The 20,918-nt window shown below is 34.7% G+C and overlaps 1 protein-coding gene across 1 annotated transcript in view; it reads right to left on the bottom strand.

Moving 5' to 3' along the window:
• The window catches only part of LOC108975610 (bromodomain-containing protein DDB_G0280777), a 60,353-nt gene that overhangs the window by 16,127 nt on the left and 23,308 nt on the right, over positions 1-20,918 (bottom strand). The window contains exons 2-4 of the mRNA XM_018944210.1: positions 16,287-16,386; positions 16,006-16,027; positions 2,567-2,646 (exon numbers count right to left, since the gene is read on the bottom strand). Coding sequence (XP_018799755.1) covers positions 2,567-2,646; positions 16,006-16,027; positions 16,287-16,382 — 198 coding nt within the window. The 5' untranslated portion in view covers positions 16,383-16,386. The remainder of the gene's footprint in view (positions 1-2,566; positions 2,647-16,005; positions 16,028-16,286; positions 16,387-20,918) is intronic.

Raw genomic sequence — 20,918 nt, 5'->3', positions numbered from 1 at the left:
TTCAAAACATGGTTTACTCATGTGAGACCCATTTCTAGCTTAATGTCTTCGTGAAAAAAAAAAGTTTGTTATTGGGGTGAGTCAAGTTCTCTTTAAATCCGAAAAATGGCTCCGTTAATTGGCTGGCAGGATCATGAAGTTTAACACCTCTAGATTATTTTATCTAGTGGAATATTAAATCGAAACTTTACGCCGATCAAGCAGTAATGCTCGAGGATTTCGAGATAACATTCAGCGCGCTATCCCCGAAATGCTGCATTGAGTCATCGAAACAAGTGGAGATATGAAAACGAAGCGGTGGTGGACATTTGGCCGGCAGTTTGGTGAAGTCATAAATGGCTGAAAAAACTCAGAAAAAAAACTCAGGCGCTCAGAGCAGTTGTTTCGCATGCAAGGATTAATAATTAAGAAATCTTGTTCACAGACATGACACAAAATGCTTGACATTTATCTGTTAGTCAACAGGTAGACGTATCGGTTAACAGTCGTATAGAAATGAAAAGTTTAATTCAAGAACGTCTCTGAATTCGAATACATTTTTCAAAATAAAATAGGACGTACATATATGTGCATGTATGTGCATGTGGCTGAATGAATGGTAATTGCTGAATCTCATTGGTCAGCCAGAGTGGCTAATCGAAATTTGCAATCAGTTGGCAAAATATAATTTCAAGTTAATTGAAAATGTCTGTTCACGAGCAACAACATTAACAACAGCCTCTGTCCACAGGCCTCTACTTTAGCAATGCTAAGTGTGCTGACAGCGATCTGATACTGGAAGTGCCGCTGCTAATGCTAAATGACAGGCCGTCTAATGTGTGGCAATTCCAAGAAATAAACTCATCAATATGCATGGATTCATACACAAGCACACGGGCCGTCAAATAACTATTTATTCAAATGAACTGTTGTGTTTCTTATTTATTGAATGCAGTTGCTTCGTTCCTTCGTTGCTTGTCGCACGTGTTGCAATATTGCTTGCCAATTTAGAAACGTGTTGCCTGCTCAAATTGCCACTCAAAAGCAGACACAAACGCCAAGGACGTACATATACAGCTAGGTTGGTATTTTTTCATTACCCTGATAGAATTTAACCATTTCTCAATTGAATACAATTTTATTTTCCATGGCGTTATACACCTGTAATACTCGCCTGCACTTTTTCTATCAAAGCTTCGTCTCGAACTCCTCATTTCATCATGCCAGGTAAATCCTATTGCTACATAAATTCAATTTACTCTAATACGCTTTGGCATTTGTTGCATTGACGGTGTGGCATAAAATACTTCACATACAAGTACATATATCTATATAAAAACGTGTGCACTTTCATTACTCGTGTACTGGGAACATATGCTTGTATGAATAGAGTGGCGAATTATTTGTAGTTTTCATAGAAGTGTCCTTTTAGGACAAGTTTTCGCTATTTCGACTTTAGTAGGTTTTTCGATATAGCTTGCTACGGGATAGCTGGTCGTACTTACGTTAACTAAAGCCAGAATCCAAGTACTTGATTCCGATTGTTCAGTTTGTACGGCAGCTATATGGCATAATGCGCCGATATTGGTCGTTTCCACAAATGAGTAGCTTCTTGGTGAAAAAAGGACAAGTGCAAAGTTTCGAATGTTAGAAAACGGCTACAGWACGATTGGCCCAAAGCCTTCAAATACAGTCGAGACATCGTTAAAGACATACGATGGTGGGAGAGGTCGACATCTCGCGAGTTCGTTCGAACATTTTGATGGATATTTCGAATACGAAACGCCTCCTTCTTCAAGTCGACGCGATAAAGCTGGCATTTTTTTTCAAAAAGAGTACCGTTAATAGATCTCTTAGGACATGCTTGATTGTGCGAATTTCGATCCGGCCGATGAGCCATGTGTTTATGGATTTGACTTGCAAACAAGTCGACAATCATCGGAAATAAACCCGTTTTCAGTCGATCGAAGAGATAAAGCAAAATTCGTCGAAGGAGCTGAAAGCCATCCCAARGAGTGCTTATGGGGACACAAGTGCAGTACATCTGATAGGGATTACTTTGAAGGCGACAAACCTTCGATGTTTCCTTTTGGGTGTTACAAACTTCGTACGGTCGAAAGCCTTTCTTTTTTAAAGAATAAGTGTATACAATCCCTTAATAAATTAAATAAGTACAAATAATCCAGGATGYGAATACTTCCTTAGAGGCTGTTGATTTTTCCTACAGGGCCCTTACAAACTATATACAAAATAAAAATAAAAAATTTATATATCTATTTGTAGARGAAATTGTTAGATAAAAAATCAGAGACAGAATAATCAAAACAAGAAAAAGCAGAAGCAAATGGAAAGAAGTGTAGGAAATAAAGGACAGTGTATAGGCTTATGTGTGTGTGTGTTTGAGTAAATTTGAACACAAATAGACAAATATATAAATTTGCACATATGCCCCGACTAAGCATGTGTCGGAGCGGCCAAAATTGGCACGTGCAACAACGCTTTGTCGTACAACTACAACTGCATCGGAGCGCTTAACTCGCTCATATCTCTCGTACACTTACGCCACCTCTTCCTTTTGTCAACTTACCTCACAGACACACTGTGTTTTACAATCCAATTTAAATGTCTGTCCATGTGCATATGTTGTATTGCCAACCGTACAGTTAGCTGCAGCATGTTGCACAGATGTTGCAACAAACACAGRATGGCCACAAGTCGGGTTGCCAGCAAAAATGGTGTTGATATGTTGATGACGTTGATGCGATTGCGTTGCGGGCGGCACAGTTCAGGCGATTCAGGCCAGTTGTTGAGTGGGAGAAAAAAAAAAGAGAAGAAGAGAGAAAATTGAGGAAATTTATAGCACCAAATGAAGATATATGCAATTGAAAATATTGTTGTTTTTCCTTTTTGATTTTGTGTGCATTTTGCTCGATTTAAAACTTTACTATGTTTACAGTGTTGCCAGTGTGTTTGATAACATAAGCCAACAGAGGAATCGGCAAACCAACGCAAATAGCTGTTGGCCACTGTTGCTGCATTGTTGTTGTGTTGTTGCTTTGTTGCTAAACTCAAATGAAACGAAATAGATTGAAATTGTATGGCAGTTGTCTTTGTTGCACTGCTTCCTTATTTATCCATTCGTACATGTGTAAGTTGGCTGCGCATGGCTTGGAGCCCCACAAGCGGTGCTCCATTATTTATCACATCGCCCTGTCAAGGGAGTTGTGTGGAGTGAGTTTGTTTTAGTTTTAGTGCTCAAATGTTCGTATATGTAGTAAAATAGAATTGCAAGAGGAACTAAATATACATATATTATATATATAATATTTATTTTTCTGGATGTGTCTATACTTTGTATGTAAGTAAAAAGTTTTCTATTTATTTATGTACTCAGTACACAGAAGACTGTGCCAGTGCAAAACTTTTGCCACATTAAGTGCCACATTTTAGAATAATTTATTTTAAATACCTACATGCCAATACTTAATAATTATAAATATACACTACTTCGTACCTGTCTCTTATACACATCTAGATGTGTATAAGAGACAGGTACACAGAAGACTGTGCCAGTGCAAAACTTTTGCCACATTAAGTGCCACATTTTAGAATAATTTATTTTAAATACCTACATGCCAATACTTAATAATTATAAATATACACTACTTCGTACTAAGCATAAAACACAAAGTTATTGAAACCTAAGAATGTGATGCTTACTGCCAGATACAAAAAAAATTTTAACAACTGAACAAGAAAAACCTTAATTTCGGCATAACCTTAGCTATCAGATGCTTCAGGCGCATTTATTAGAGCATACGGCATAACGTTATTGCATCCCTAGTTTGATTGGTCAGTTTATATGGAAGCTGCAGCTGAGTGATTCCATCTTGGCGCTACCGACAAATGAGAACTTTAAGGCATCTTAAAAGCTGAGAACTTGGCTTTGTAATTTTATTAGGATATAATTTGATCTAAATTTTTTTTATTGCTCTTCAACATACTGCTTAGTTCCATGTTCTCACTTTGATTGTATCACTGAAAACTTGGACCGCGGGGTCTTCTCCGCGCATATATCTCCAACAGCTATGTGGGTATGGCGCAGCCGCTGGAGAAGAGGCGCATTGAACTATTGGACTGAAGCTCAAGGAAAGGCTGGAGCTACAGTCCTTGTCGGGAGCTTTCAATGAGTCTTGTTTGAGATTGGCAGACCAAGGAGAACTGTGAGCTCACTGTCAGTAGTGTGAATGTCCTCACAAGCGGTGGCATCAAGCACTTCTATCTAAAGAGCATGACCACAGAGGAGTTGCCGAAAATTTTATAGCCGATGAGCTTGCAAGAAGAGACATTAGTCAGGATGGGAACGAGCATTGTGAGCTCAGCAAACGAAAGCCTTCTGTCTATTGTTGTTTGCAGCTTCCCGGTTGCCATACTTTTTACGTTTCCGGCTAATTGGATGGAGCTAATATTATAGACAGGCGTCTCTGACTTTCAAGTGAGATTATTATTTCTATTTCAAAGAAGTATATTTGCATTATATAGTCTGCAGAAAATTTCTAAAGGTAAATGCTTCTCTGTCAATTTCAAATTCTCTGTGCCGTTATCAAGTCTGATTACTGTTTAGAGCCTGCTATTGTAAGCAATATCTATCCATTCGGACATAGTTGGCTCACTTATTAGCACCTAAATCTATTTAGAGTTATAGGATTAAAGAAGTGCATACCGTTGAGTTACCGTTGCAAGCAAATGTATTTAGCTATAATCTGTTTGAAACTTTTCGAGCTTTTCCTGTACAAGTGCTTAACTGCTGCTTAACTCTGAAACACACACACACATGTGCGACTTTAAGTTGGCTGCTTTTTAGCCAGTGCTGCATTCACCCCTTCTGCTTTCTGTCTTTTGTGCAGATTTTGCACTTTTTCCATTTTCTGTTTTAGTCAAAGTTTAATGCGCGTTTAATTAAGCACAAGTGTAAGTCACACTAAATACTTTTTAAGTACCCTGTCACTTTATGTACACAGTCAACTAGTGTTTTGAAAAAATGAAAAACAACAAAAACTGTTTAAAAATTATGGAATAAAGTTGAGTAAATGGTTGTTTGTTGTAACCACTGCCTGTGATTTTATAATTTCATAGCGTTGAGTTGGAGTGCAGCACGCTCAGGGGAAATAGTATATTAAGCAAAATTATAACTCTAATGCTGGAGAATACATTACCCTGCCAAATTTTCAATAGGCTTGCTAAATTTCCGCAAAATTCTCAAAATTATGTCACTTATTCCGAAACAAACAGCATTAATCTAAGAGAAAATCATTAAAATAAATTGAAAATAGTTTAAGCCTATGCATAACTAATACAGAAACAACTCAGAAATTAAAAAAAGCACTTGAAACGAGAATACTTTCATATACCTACTCACCTCCATGAGCGTAATATTTGTCATATGACGCGACACCACCAGGTCCGGCTCTGTGTATTTGTCATTTTGCACGTATAATCAATAATTTGCCATTTTACCATTATGCTTTGCGAAATTGAATAGCTGAAAATCTCATTACGCTAATGCCCATAAATTTGGTTTATTTGGTTTGCCATTTCAACAGTCGACAGGGCGTATGCGTAACTAATGTGCAGCATGAAATACATTCAACTCTATGCACATCACATTCACTCACTCACATGTGTGTGCATGTGTGCGTGTGCAGGCACTTACATTGCGCAATCTGCAATATTCTCGCATGCGCTTGTCATTGCCGGTCAAAGCGACATTTGCCGACACCTTCGCCTGCTCACTGCTCTTCCACACGCTATGGTATACACAAAAACTGAGACTTTTAGATGCGCATGTGGGTGTGTGTGTGTGTGTGTGCAATGGCATAGCTTAACGCTTACTTCAACAAATGTGCAATTTTCCAAATGCATGCCAAAGGTCTTTTCTAACCAATTACTTTCACCTTTCTTGTTTTTGTCGGTTTTATTCTWTTTCGCTTTCTTTCTGCCATTTGCGGTGCTTTCACAGACACACCGCACACATACACACGTGTATATTTATCGGTGTATATGGTTGGCAATATGTCAAGGTAAAATATTATTACTTCAAAATCTATATGCATTTGCTTTTAAGTAAAAATAGTTTTGATATGAGATTGTACTTGGTAGTGCTTTTAAGAGAGCGTGAGAGGCCGCTAAAGGATTCCGAATTCAAAGGATCCATAGGAAATTGTAGGGCATTTTGCGTGAAATCTAGTCTAATGTATTGAACTGAAGATCTTAGTGTACAAAGTGAGAAAAAATGTTTTAGTATTATTAATTGTGACTATAGTACTGTAATTTCAAAAATTCGATTATGAACAAAAACAAAAAAAAAAAAAAAATAATAATAATAATAACTTTTGTGATTTTTAACAAAACACAAAAAACAAAATATTTTCAAAATAGTAATAATAAAAATAATAATAATTACTTGGTTCAGTTAAGTTTATATGTTTTCATTTCTAATAATTCATATTTTTTGTCAATTTTCAAACTCCTAAGTACTTATTATTTCCACATAATATCCCAAATCAGAAATTAGAAGGGAATGCTAGTATTGCAACACAAAATATGCCAACCCACTCGCATTATTATTATTATAGCCAGCATTACGAACACCCGCTATTTGTTTTTATAAACCCAAAGTGAAAATAACGTAGTTTTAAGTATTAAGCAGAAAACCTTTTTAACTTTACACCAAGCGAAGCCATTATCCTTTTYGGCTGGCTTCTCACATCTATCCTAATACACGTATCATATATAAGTATAACTGACACGGCATGCTACCCTCCCATTTTCTGTGCCAAGCAGACAGAAATATGTGCTCCGTATGAGTTCCTCATACTCGTGGCTTCACTCAACCATTACCTTATTGGCATTTCATATTTTTTTCTTAACCATTTCCATCTTTCTCTATTCCACTCATGCCATGCCGTGCATGCAGTTTCACATAAGTTTTCGAGTTGATTTTTCGCCTTCGCTTTTTGTCTAAGCTTTAGTTCACTACTTGTTCTGGCTAGTTGACTTACTGCCTGCTTGGCTGGCTGCCACTTACACTATTACACAAATAGACTTCCGTTGACATTGACATGTCATGCCCATCATGAGTGGTGAGTACATTGAGGTAACTGTACAAAACAAAAAAATAATAAACGAGAAGAGAAAGGAAAATATTCAACCACTCGAGCCTCGTATGGCTGCCGCATATATCCGGTGCAAAAAGCAGTCTTTTAAARGTACAGTTATTTATGTGTAGTTATGTGGGTACATTTTTTCACAACTTAATATTAATGTATGTAGAAGGTCTTTTATACACATGCGCTAGCAAATAGCTGCCTACTTACATATATATTAACATTTTGTTTAAAGTGTAGGCAGCACTTATTGGCACTCAAAAACACTACGAAACATGCAAGGCATTTAAAGATAACGGACTTGCTTTTATGTAAATAAGTCACGAGTACTTTTAACTAACCGAACGGGCCTGAACACGCTTTTCTGGTTAAACATTTTCATGTGGGTGCAGTGCGTATGAGTAACTTTGAAAATAAATGTTTGCTTCTTAYTCATTTTAGAGTGTGAAATATTTATAAAATAGGAATCTATAAAAGGGTTGTTGGATTAAAATTCATAAAACAAATATATCCGTGTCATATGCCACTTTTACCACAATCTACGCAAGCGGAATATGTTTTAACGATTTTATCGAAAAAAATTCTCAAGTTCCTTSAAAACTCCAAATCGAGCTTAAGTAATGAGAAAAATCTGCAAAATATTGGGAAGTCGAAAAAGTCTTTTCGTATCTTGTATCATTGTATCATARCATATAAAAWAAAGTTGAAGTTCGATTAGAAAYACGAAAAGACTTTTTCGACTACCCAATATCATGCMGTACTACAATGACAATAACAACTGCCAAGAAATTATTTTGTAAYTTTTTAAATATCACAAATRTGAGTTTTAATAACGATTSCATKTACTAAGCTTTAATTTACTTTCTATACTCAAACTTTTCAAATCTATTAAAATTATATATTTCACATTACTACACATTGATCTATTGCTAAAATATCACACGAATTTGTTCAACAACTTTAACAAGCATCTTCCTGCTGCAGCACGAAAGTTTTGCGCCTCAAAGGTATTCATGCGTGTCTCTTATGAAGTCACATACTCGTACGCCTATAGTATATATGAATGTGTTTGTTTATGTGTGTCTGCATGTGTYGTACTCATGTGCTTGCATATTCGCAAAGGTTGCTTTGTTGCTGGCCGCCGCTTATTGCACCGATGCTCCGCAGTTTCAATTGTTCTCACAAACTTTTCCATTACATGCTTTCGTAGCAGCTTCTTCGGTCACGTGCGCCTGGACACTAAAGAGTGCACTTTACAATTTGACTTTTAACTTAGACAATTTATGAAAGTTGTTATTAATATTATTTAGAGTTTTGTGGTTTACGGTACATTCATGACCATGACGATGAAGATGGTGAYTGAGTGGATGCGCATCAGAAATATTATTTGTAGGCGACCAAAAGTTATTCTTTCAAATATTCCATTTCTTGCTAAAAGTTGTGGAGGAAAGTGTGCATAGAATACGGGGGAAAATATTTGAAAGTATTCCCATTGATTTAGGGTAAAAAAGGCAAAGAAAATTCATCTGAGTTGTCGAAGAATTGCTACTTTGCATACCTTTCTCTGATGGCATTGGACTAGCTTGGATCTAAACTGGTGTACTTTGCACGTATAACCGTTAAAGTGAATGTGTGCCTTTAGTGACACGAAGGTAAGCAAATTAAGAAAACGTGTAATCCTGTAGAGCTTGTCCAGMGCCAATTGCTTCAAGAAGTAATTTTTTCCTGGTTGTTGCAAAAATAATAATGAAATATTGCCTRCATTTAGGTTCGTAAAACTTTAAAGTTAATTTACTTGTATCCAGTTGTGATGAGGTTCGCAAATTTGTTAACTTTAAAATTTTGGAAAAAGTTAATCGAGATTAGATAGATTTGATTACAATATTTTCGAATACGTTTCAGGAAAATTTTAAATTGAAATTTTAGSTTGTTTCCAAAATTCTTTTTTATTTTTTCAATCCGTTTTTGGAAAGAATTTAAAATTGAATCTTTTCGGAAAAATTTAAATTGAAAATTGAATTTATTTTCGATTTTTGGGACGAAATTATTTTTGGCAAAATTTATATCGAACATATCATTTTTTGGGATTAAAAGTTCTTTGTTACATTTGAATCAAATATATGGAATTAAAAATTTTAATTCAATGTCTCAATCTGGTATTTGGAGCTTTTATTCAAGACTTCTGGAATTACAAAAAAAAAAAAAAAAAAAAAAAAAAAAAAAAAAAAAAATAATATAAAAAAATAAATGTACCAAAATATGTTGATGTTTAATAACGTTCGCGGAAGTTGAATTGTATTTATGCGGATTGAACTGAAAGACGTGTTATGCGGTCGAATTCCTTTATCGAAGAGAGAGATAAAACGGAAGCTGGTTTGACAGCAAGCACATAAGTGCTGCCCATGTAGCTTCAAAAATGTATATTCGAAACTGAGATTTTCTTTGAGTTTTGAAATTTGGTGCCAGGGCTTCGAATTGTTTACTCTAACATTTTTGGATTAAAGAATAAGTTTTCTATTTTTAATTCCAATTTTGAAAAAAAAAATAAATAAATAAAAATTTAGAAAAAAAATTGGAATTAAAATTTCTTATGTCTAATTTTTGGGATTTAGAATTTGGGAATTTATTTTTGGGACAAATTTTTCATTTCGATATTTGGAATAAAGGAAATATTTTAAATATTTTAACCGGTATCTGAGATTTTTAAGCAAGATATTTGAGATTACATTAAAGAAATAAGAAAAAGTAATTAAAATGTTGCTACCCTGCTTGGGATTCGTTTACATTTAAGAAAAAAATCATGTATTGATCTATAGCCAAACTGTTTGACTTAACACTAGTGAGGACATCGGCAATCACTGCAGCTAATTTACACACATGTGTAAGCCATTGCTGCTAACTAAAATCTCGTAAATATTTTTCATAAACGAAACAACATTTAAACTCGTATATATGTGCACTTGAAAGAAATATGATCGCGTTTATACAATACTCTCCCTTCTAATACACTGCTAGCTTCCCCTCTAAGTACGGTCGAGTAAACATTTGACCCTTTCTGCGTTGTTGCAATAAAATATTCAGCAAATAAATTATGTATTTTCATTACTCTTCACTTTGCYTCACAAGCATAGAGCAACAACAACCAAGCACGACGAACTAAGCAACAACTTGCAGTTGCCGTCTGCGTGTGCTGTCTTGTTGGCGCAGCATACTTCTAGGATGCACGTATTTCACTTTATGGTTTATGTGTGCGTGTCAGAGCCATAATGGTGGGTGGGGGAAGAATTATGTTTTGTTTTGCTTAGCTAATTCGACAATTTTCTGTTGCGACTTTGCATTTTAATTTATGCATTTTGCATTGGCTTATCTTGGCTGCTTGCTTAGCTGCTGCTGCCGCTGTCAGACTATCAAACTGAGCTTACTTCACCCAAATCAAAATTTTGTTAAAATGTAAATATTTTTAGCTGATCAGCATAAGCAAATATTGCTAAAGCCCTTAAAGGAGACATAAGTAGAGGGATCCACTAGAGGGTCTATTTGTGTGTACATTTTAATATTTGCAGCCGCAGTGAGTAGTACTGCGGAGCTCAGCAGTTTCCATATGCAATTCGATTACTTGACCCTTACAATTTGAGCATGAGAATACACAAACATACACCAAATGCATAATATACAAATATATACAGACACTTATATATATTTTGAAATATCTCCAGCACCTACATTCCTACTATCAAGAGCTTTATTAATATTATTATTTTCCTTAAATGCAAAACATCGAGCTGCTTTTTCCTTCTTACACTCTATCCCCACCTTCGGCTGTTGAACTCTGCAGTTCTTGAAATCAATTTATTTATGAAAATTTCAAAGAAAGATAATATTATCCTTTCACTCGTGCTAGTTTTAATCCATAYACTTGACTCTGCTTGATCTCTGTGTTGCTTAACGACGTCAGTTCTTATTGCCTGCGGACAACTCGTGGTCAGCAGATGACTTAATATGTCTGTTCGTCTTTCAACCCACACACACACCTACACACTCTGGATTTTGCATGAAAATATATTTGCTGTCACAGTTAGACAAGCTTGTGCGTGTATTGGTGAAAAGTGATTACAATCATAATCCTCTTCACAAATGTCAACACACTCGCGAAGTCAAGATGATTACATATTTGATTGGCATTGATTTCAAGGATATTGAATAAGATTTGAATRATGTACACTGAGTTAATAGGAAATTTGTTCGATGATACATGGATGAATTGCTGGTGATTTTTGAAGCGATTTATGCTGTATTTATGCATTAATTTTGCGTAATTATTTGAGTTGGACAGCAGGATGGTTTATTTGAAGACTTAGCTCTTATACATACGTACATACAATTATGGTGATCTAAAAATTTAGAATTTGTATAAGGAATTTTGGAACTATGTTTATAAATTGATTGTGTACAACTTGATTCCTTTTAGGAAGAAGGGGTATACAGAAKATTCATTTTCATTTTGCGTAGTCAGTTTTATAACATCTATATGCTGTAGTGGACCGATTTGAACTAATAGTTGGCAAATTGTATGGTTGACTTGGATAATAATCCTTGCAAATTTTCRCCAAATGAAATGTTTTMYATACAAGTACTTGTTTCTGATCGATCTTTTGGTATAGCTGATGTTTTGGTATAGCTAATATTATAGTGCTCCGAAATCGACGATTYCGAAAAATGAACAACTTCATGTGGAGAAAACGGCTGGTGCAAAGCTTCAGATTGATACCTTCAAAGGGAAATGGTTTGCGAATATACATACAGATGGCCAGATAGACAAATGAACATGGCTAAACGGACTTAGCTCGGCATTTTTATAATTTCTATATGTCTCAGACGTTTCCTTCTGGCTGTTACAAACTTCTTGCAAAACTGTGGATTTTAGATTAGAGACTTATATCTTACTTGTTAAATGATTGTAGTTTGGACAAAGCGATTGGTTCTTAAAGGTTGTAAGATACAGATAAAAGTAGGTCTTAGTGAGAAGTCTTCATATTCTCCGAATGATATATATAATTTCATAGTAAAAACTTGTCGAAAGGCATATATAACCGCAAACTATAACTGTTAAATATACACAAGCTTTGCTCAGTTTCTTTCTCCATTAATAACTGTTCTTTTACGGATTTGTGATTTATTTGACAATTAAGTTCCTGCGAAGCATGTAAAAAAAGAAATAAGAAATACACCGAACATGGGAGTAATYAAGTAGAGTAGAAAAATGAATAAATAAAGGAAGTGAGAAATGAATATTAAAAAAAACTCGTCAACGTACTTACGAAAAATGAAAGAAATAACTGAAAAAGTGCTGCAGCGGTGTTGACAAGTTGAGACAAAGATGTGAAGAAGGAATGCAAAAATATTTAAGTTTATAAGTAAGTTGCCTCATATGCAAATAACGGTAATGCCGTGTCTAGTCATGCGTTTAACAAGTCGCAAGTTAACTAGACAAATATACGCGACAGYGAAGTTAAACAGGAAAAATGTAAATCGGTATATATTGGTCCATAGAATTTCAATGCGGTTAACATAAATAGACACAGAGAAAAATTTAGATATATATTAAATGCATATAAGAAAAAAATTGATTACAAATATCGTATAAATTATAAATATTTCGTATAAATTATAAATGCAATTAAATTGGTTTTGAGTACACACTTTTCTATGGACTGGAATTTCAAAAACTATATTTACATTCAGAAAGTGTGCTTTTACTAATTCTACTTTCGCRAAACCGTTTCCAAATTATAACAGTACAAAAATTTGATAGCTTCTCTGTCTCAAAAAAAACCATATATGATTTCTCTTGCAAAACCAAGCTATTCTTGCAGACGTCACACGTGTTTGCTGAAGCACAARTGGCACGTTCCGCGCCAAAACAAATATTTGAAATTATAACTCTCACTAAAGTTGCAATATGCTTGATTTCTGCGGCAATAAAAGAACTTTGTTGCAACCACGGTCAGAAATTACATGGCTTTTATTATTATATAAATTCGCTGACGAGCGTGAAACCGTAAATATTTATATTTCTTATAATAAAACGTGATTTATTGCTGTTTTTCTCCATCATAAATGTCATAAATATTTTTACGAGTACTGTTCGCGGCTATAATAAAATTATAGCTGTCTCGTCAACTATTTTCGTTTATTTGGTATTTATTTGTTAATACATGACACTGATTGTGGGCAGTTTATATTTTAAGTATCACGGTGTTATATTTTWATATATTTTATGCATATTATAAATGTTATATTATTTCTTTAAACGAAAAAATGTTGCCCGATGAGCTGAAAATTGTGTAGTTTAATGAAACATTAAAAAAAAAAATAATAAAAAATGCAATAATTCTATGTATGTAAAAAATTAATATGTTACTTGTGCATGTGACCAAATTTAAGTATTTCTAATTAACCTATATTGAAGACCACTAGGGCGTATGAGCAACATCTTACCTATACTTGCGGCGACCTTTGTGGATTTACTCACGCATGAATGTATTCCCCGAGAATCAAAAGACCTAAAACATTGTGAATTCTTATAAAATAATAGTCTTCTATTAACTAGCGCACACACAAATGAACTGCCGGATAGCTAGGTAGAGTGGATGTCTGACGAAGCATCTAACGTGGCGAAAGCAAATGGCAATTAAACTCATAACTACTCATTACGCAGCTACACACATGTAGATATACCAAATGTTGCTGAAAATCCACGAATTCGGCACAAAAATCTTAGCTTTCCATATTTAAAATGTTAGTATTTCATACCTCACATTCCTGGGTTTTTGTGTGTATGAAGTGAGCGCGCACCAAGTTTACATAACCGAAATTGGAAACTTTTTCCCCAAAAACTTCCCTAAACATCAAATGCAACTAAGCAAGTTGAATTGCATTTACTTTGCCTCAAAAAATATTTGAATTTATGAACACGATACTCGAGCATTTGAGCTGGGTAAGGGCGTTCCCCTTCCGGTGGGCTGTTGCTCAGCTCGCGTACGCTCTCAATTCAGGTCAAGGCTCAAGTCTAAATCTCTAGCTGAAAGCAACGCTGATTGCTGCTATACTTTTGCTACCAAAAAAATAAATATATACCTCGGCAACAGCACTGCCGAGCTCACTGTTATATTTAGTTTCAATGTTTTGCATTGCCTCCTAAAAGTAAAAATGCTGCCGAAATTTTTTCGTGTGCAACTATCCAAAATATGCGGATGCGGAATATGAAAACGAGTATGTTGAAGTGAATTACATTGGCATTGAGTGCCATTATTGGTGCTCTTGGAATGTCTATGCGCTGGTGTTGAGTTGTTTAGCTAAATCTATATGTCTAGGGGAMCGACGGAAGTGGGAAAGAAAGCGAAGGTTCGGTGAAGAGCTTAWCAAAACAACATGACTATTGATCTTTTTGAGAGGTGTCTACTGTTGGTCGAATATATTCATTAAGTTATTTACCCGAATTTTAACTTAAAGGTTAGAAGAAATTATATATGTTAGATAAAAAGTACCACAAGAAAATCAGCAGAAAAAAATTATATACATAAACATACACATTAGGCTGAAATAGAGATTGCCTTTAGACTACTGAATGTAGTGTTGTAATCGGTCTGTTAATTGGTCAATAGAAATTTTGTCATTTTAGCTTCTATTTCCACCGCTAGGGCATATATATTGAGGTATGAGCTCTCAGACATTTATGTCTTGATCTCACAAAAGCTGGGCAATCAAAATGTTTCCATCTGGTTTATTTTCAACAATTTTCAACCCTATGGATGCCGATAGGGCAAGGGCCTGTTAGAGCACCCATAATTAGACAGAGGCTAACCATACCAAGAGTAAAGAGCTCAATGATCTCTTGCGATCTATCTTGGGCCATGCTCCTAGCTATCCAGTAGTAGAGCACATGGGATAGAGGAGTATCGACCCGCTTCTATTATGCTGTTAGTGGGACCACGGTGTTCTTCATTGTCAGATTGTTAGCTTTACAAGCATATGAGATCCCAAATTGCTGCTGGAAAAGTAGTTGGTTTGGATGTCTTCATATAAGAATTTAAAGAAATTTCGGAAAAAAGAGAACGGAGTTTTTATTAGAATACTCTTTGCAAAACTAGACATAAGGCAGCCTGTTAAGCTGCCGGATCACAGCAGTATTTTTCAAACTCAGTAGCAATAAATTGAGAAAGTCGCAGATCCAGCCTCTTATCTATCAGTAGAAACTCCAAAGTTAACATCTACGTAAGCAACCAAGTAGCAATCAAGTCCATAACCTCGTTTCCCATAGAAAGTTTTGTAAGAACTTGACTGAAATCAAAATTCAAGAATTCAGAATAGTTCTGACAGATCGCGCAAACTGCAGCAAATATCAAGGGAAAARTATCAGGGAAACAATAGAGCATATCTTGTGCACTTGCCTTGCATTAGCAAAGCATTGCTTCAAGCATTTGGGGCCACTCTGTATGAGAAACTGGAAGAGGTAGCGATAGTGAGGTCGCAGAACCCATTTAAACTCGCGTCAAACGCTGGCATTTTGAATGATAATTCTCATGAGCTATATAATGGCACCAGACTAACCTAACCAAGCCTATATATATTTCTATATAATATCTTCATTTGCTTTAAGCTGGATTAGTTTCAAGTTATAATCTTCAAATTAATGATTTAGTCATACCTTTTTTTGTATATTTGAGTAAATCCTTTGATTATTAAATATAAATATATATGTGTATCAAGCTTTTCATAAGCAAATAAATAAATATATAAATACCATAAATATATATATATATATATATATATATGATATATAGGAGTTTTCGTAACTTACCAGGATTGTGTTGTCTCAAAAGCTGCGTTGAAAATTCCGAAAGCGCCGAGTGAAAGYAGCGTATAAAATGAAAAACGAAAAAAGAGTAAATTAGCACATTTATTTTTATAAAAGCTGACTTTGTAACTTACTAGGCCATAATAAACATCACTCAAACACACACACACATATATATATAACCAAGCGCTTTTTCAGCTGCTCCCTTTATATTTCTTTACATAATTTACTTTTTGTGGCACAAATTTCATGCGGAAGTGAATAAAATTTGCTTGCTGACTCACCTTTGTAGCCCTAAATTCCAAGCTTAAATTCGCCTCCACATGCGCTGTTGTGAGACCGTTAAACAACACAGYCAACAGCGGCAGCAATATCAGCATTTTCCTAAAACACAAGCAAAAATGGAAATTCCAGTGAAAAAATTGCAACCGTTATGTACAAATAAGTGTGTGTGGCTGTGTTCGCTTGTAAATATAATGTGTAGCAATAAAAAATGTGTCTGTGTACGAGTATGTCTGTCAGGTGGCGTGTGTGGCAAGCAGGTAAATCATTTAGTGGCCGCTTGTTGTTGCGTCAGTGTTTGGCGAAAAGGGTCAAGCCAACCTTTGTGTTGCGCTCGTAAAATGTTATTTTTTTTGCTAATGTCATGTCGGTCGGTTGTGAAAAAGTTAAACACATTTTTTCGATGGCTTTTTTGTTGCACTCTTTTGGTTTTTGTTGCAATTTATTTATATTGTGTATTAAATTAAGGCAATTTTAGTGTCTGCCCAAGAGTATAAATGTGTTTGCGTTATGACATTTTCAGACATTGAGTGAAAAAATGCTTTAATGTGGAGCCGTCTATGTGTGTAAAATTGGTTTGGAGAGAGCAGTTTTTGTTGTGTGAATTTGTTATATAGAGGCCCTATCTATTTTGTATTATCGATCATAGCTTCTCGAATTTTCGATTCTTTAACTTTATCAAGAAAAGCGATATGAAGGCTGCAACATCATAGGCACTAAGTGTGTCCTATAATGGCAGAATAACAAGTACTCTTACATTCGTGCTCAAACCAATGCATTTATTACAACTTGTGAGGTTTTTTATCACGAAATCAGAATGATAAAATTACAATTACATATAAAAAAAAAATTAAAATTAATTTATTAAAAATATACGCCTCGTTCAAGAAGTTCTGAGCTTAAATGAGCGATAGGGTCTCGAAGAAATTAAGAACTATTGAAAGTTATGTGAGATTCGATATTTATATACCTTTTCCGTTGAATAATTTTTATACCCAGAACAGGGCCTAAGTTTCTAATACCCTGAAGAAAACGTCGGATACCAAATAAAAATAAATATAAATTATCAGCATGGTGAGCGGAGTCGATTTAATCTTGTCCATCTGATCAKCTGTACGTTTGTCTGTATATATGCATCATTTTTGAGATACCGATMTGAAATTTTGCACACGTCGTTTTCTCTCCAAGAAGCTGATATCGAACTACTATGACATTTAGCGGTCATACGAACTGAAAAATCGGAATCAAGTGTTTGTGTGGAAAAATTTTTCACTTGACGAAATGTCCTCAAGAAACTTGCCATGGATAATTGTCTAAGACAACTGACTGATCAAAATTATTGTAAGGAACTTTTTGTGTTTCTGAAGAGTACTATAGCATCTAGGCTACCGAAGCTAACGTTTTTTTTTTTGCTTTTTTTAAGATTATTATTCTCAGTCTTAATAAAATTTTCTGGTCTGATTTCGCTGGTGCCTCTCGCCCTATTCCAATTATGCTTTTGTCTAAGTATTTCTATTATTAGCACAACCTAGTTCTTAAGTAATGAAATTGCTGATCTCCTGTCAATACTGAAGATGTGAGACAACGTCCTAAATATCTTGTCATGAAGAGTTTTATCAAGTTCCTATAGGTTTTCTTGTTGACTATAGTAACACBTGTACTAGCGACAAAAGGATTAGTTTCCAAAGGGCGAATGGACACTACTATTTAGTGCATGTTTATTACTTTTTCGAGGAATAAATGCATTCTGTTTTATCTAGAATAGTAACCACATAAGTCACTTAGTAAACACGCTCGATAAGCTATAGAATTTTAACTAATCAGAAGTATATAACTGCGATAAGTATAAAAAATATTGTGCTATAATATTCTATATTCTTTTGGTTAAGATTTCGGTACAGAATATACTCGAGGATACTAAATAGGAKCACCGTTTGTTTACAAAAACTCTGCTATTGTATTTTCAAATTTTATATATTCGCTTGAACGTGTTTGTTTTGCACTGGTTAACCCATTTTTAATCCACAATTAATATATATATTAAAAAAAAAGCTACACTAAAAGCCAACACTGAAAACAAATTAAGATTTTAAATGCAAACCAGCGCCCAACAACCGCCTTAATAATAAATGTGCAAAAATAAGAAATAAAAATAATAAAAACAATAATAACGCTTATTATGATATTCTTTGACAGCTGCAACAAAAGCACTAAAACGCTTCAGCGCTTTTCCTTGCCACCATAAGGCTCATTCGCCCTTTCTCTGTTGGCCTTTGTGCGGACTTTTCRACCTCTTTTTGTCATACTGACATTGCCTTTCAACTTTATTAAAGGGGTTTGCGTGCCTTTCTTCCAAACATGGCGCTGAAACATTTATTGGCCTCTACACTGTTGGTTGGCAAAAGCAAAATGCAAAAGAAGATGAAGACGAAAAATTCAATAGCGGAAACAGAAGCTCAGGCACGCGTGAAAACCGAAAAAACATTAAAAGCATAAAAGGCATAATATGCGCAGGCTGCTCGTTTCCCAGCGCTGCTTTAAGTCATTTTGCAGAAATTTGATGAAAATACTCTCCTTGGTGTGGGCATCAATGCTTAACCGCAACATTACACAATTGTTGCCGATCTCCCGATTTTTAAGTATGAAAATTCCACGCAACGCGAACTCCATAAACACACGCTTCATTCACAGTATTGTTGCTGTAATCGCATGCAYATATCTCCATTGTGCGCGAAAAAGGGTCTTTAAAGGAATTTAATATGCAACTTTTATTTAATTGTCTCGTGGAGAGCRTTGCAAAAACAAGCCTACGTATGTGTGTTGAACGAAAATTAATTGAATCATTATTGGCGTGGTATGGCCGGCGCACACTCCACTGCAATGCAAGAAGGAACCACGTCCTGAAACTTTGGCTGTTAATTGCATATGAGCACAGGCAGTAATTACATTTTCGATGTGAATGTGTTGGCCGGTCGATTGAGTGCTTTCATAYACAAATGTGCATAATATATATGTATATACATAGTGTCCGTCTGCCCAATAATAAAATAATAATATTTTTTGGTCGATCAGCTGTTATACGTAAAAAAGTTGCTGCAATCTTTAGTTGGATGGATGATGGGGAAAATTCAATATGTAAACGGCATGGTTTGCTCATCCGCCACGTTACTCATACGCACTGGTGTCCGGTTGACGGTTTGTAGTAGAGTACTTTGTGATGCACGTTGGCATTTTTAGTCGAAAAATTTTCTCAAGCTTTATGTTAAAGGACATAATTGCCTATTTTAACATAAATAACTCTGAAACTTTTCACACAGCCTTTTGAAAGTGCAGAAATGGTGAAATAATACTTTTTTTTCATCAAAAGTTGAAATTTTGTCTTGAKTAAAAAGAGAGTGGGAAACAAGAGGTCAGATTTTCGCGTTTTTAATATCTGAACTTAAATTTAATTTTGGATTTCAACAGGCCTACATTCTTTGAAAAGCAATCTTTATGTTTTATACTGGTATTTTGACAAAATGATAAACTATCATGAAATGCTAAGTCTGACGAAGAAGACGTATTTCAAAAAATAAAAWTATATAYTTAAATAAATTKGACTGCGCTGGCGGAGCTAWATTTGGTTTYAGATTGCTATCTARAAATTGATGAGGCYATAGTTATTCTCGAGAGTACTACAGAAGAGAGTTTGTACATAAACTGAACTGAGCATAAAATAGTAATAAGATGCTGATAGTTCTATCTTCAATTTCATTCATTAACTTATTCAAAATTCAAATGCAATATCCGTTAAATTTTAGAGAATATCTTTAAAAGTATTGAAATGGATCAATAAAAAGGCGTTATAAGGATTGACCTAATTACAATGTGGAATAATATTTTTATTGACAGACACATGCTTTACTAAAATAAATCAGTATATGATTCGACATCTCACCATAGTCATAATCAAGAAATATGAAAATACTCACAGTATGTATTTTCATTATGAGAAAAAATCCATTAATATGAATAAAGCTGCAGATTTGTAAATTAAAAAATCACTTATGCAAAAAAAAAAGAAAGAAGAATATATGATAACCAAACAGTAAAATGAGATCGAAAGTACTTCTTTCATGCATTTTTAAAAGACTCCGAGAACTACTTTTGTAATATAATTTTAAATATTGTCATTTTCTTGAAAAAGAAGTAATGAAGAGCTGAGTTAGGGTGTCACCGAACATTTTRTACTCTCGCATGATAAAGTGATAATCGAGATTTCATTATCCGTCATTTACATAATTTTTTTATTTTGCTGTAAAATTAATTAGATTATATCAATTTGTGTACTTTGAGTATTCAATTGTATTTTCATTTATTTTAACTGAATTGATTTACCGATATCTTCGGTGAAAAATTAGGTTAGGTTAGGTTAGGCACTGAGTTCTTCGTATTCGATATCAGGGACCTTGAAAAGTCATAGTCCGCTCACGACAATTTTACCACAAGGGATACCTCAGCTCAAATACCGTATGTGTGTAAAGTTTTATTCCGCTATCATCATTGGATAATAATGTATATATTATACAGAGAAGGCATCAGATGGAATTCAAAATAGCGTTATATTGGAAGAATGTGGTTGTGAACCGATTTCA

The sequence above is a fragment of the Bactrocera latifrons genome, unplaced genomic scaffold (genome assembly GCF_001853355.1).
Source record: "Bactrocera latifrons isolate USDA-ARS-PBARC rearing strain unplaced genomic scaffold, ASM185335v1 scaffold_670, whole genome shotgun sequence".
NCBI classification, from domain to species: domain Eukaryota; kingdom Metazoa; phylum Arthropoda; class Insecta; order Diptera; family Tephritidae; genus Bactrocera; species Bactrocera latifrons.
The sequence above is the reverse complement of the archived record's forward strand: the minus strand, read 5'-3'. Positions and strand labels throughout refer to the sequence as shown.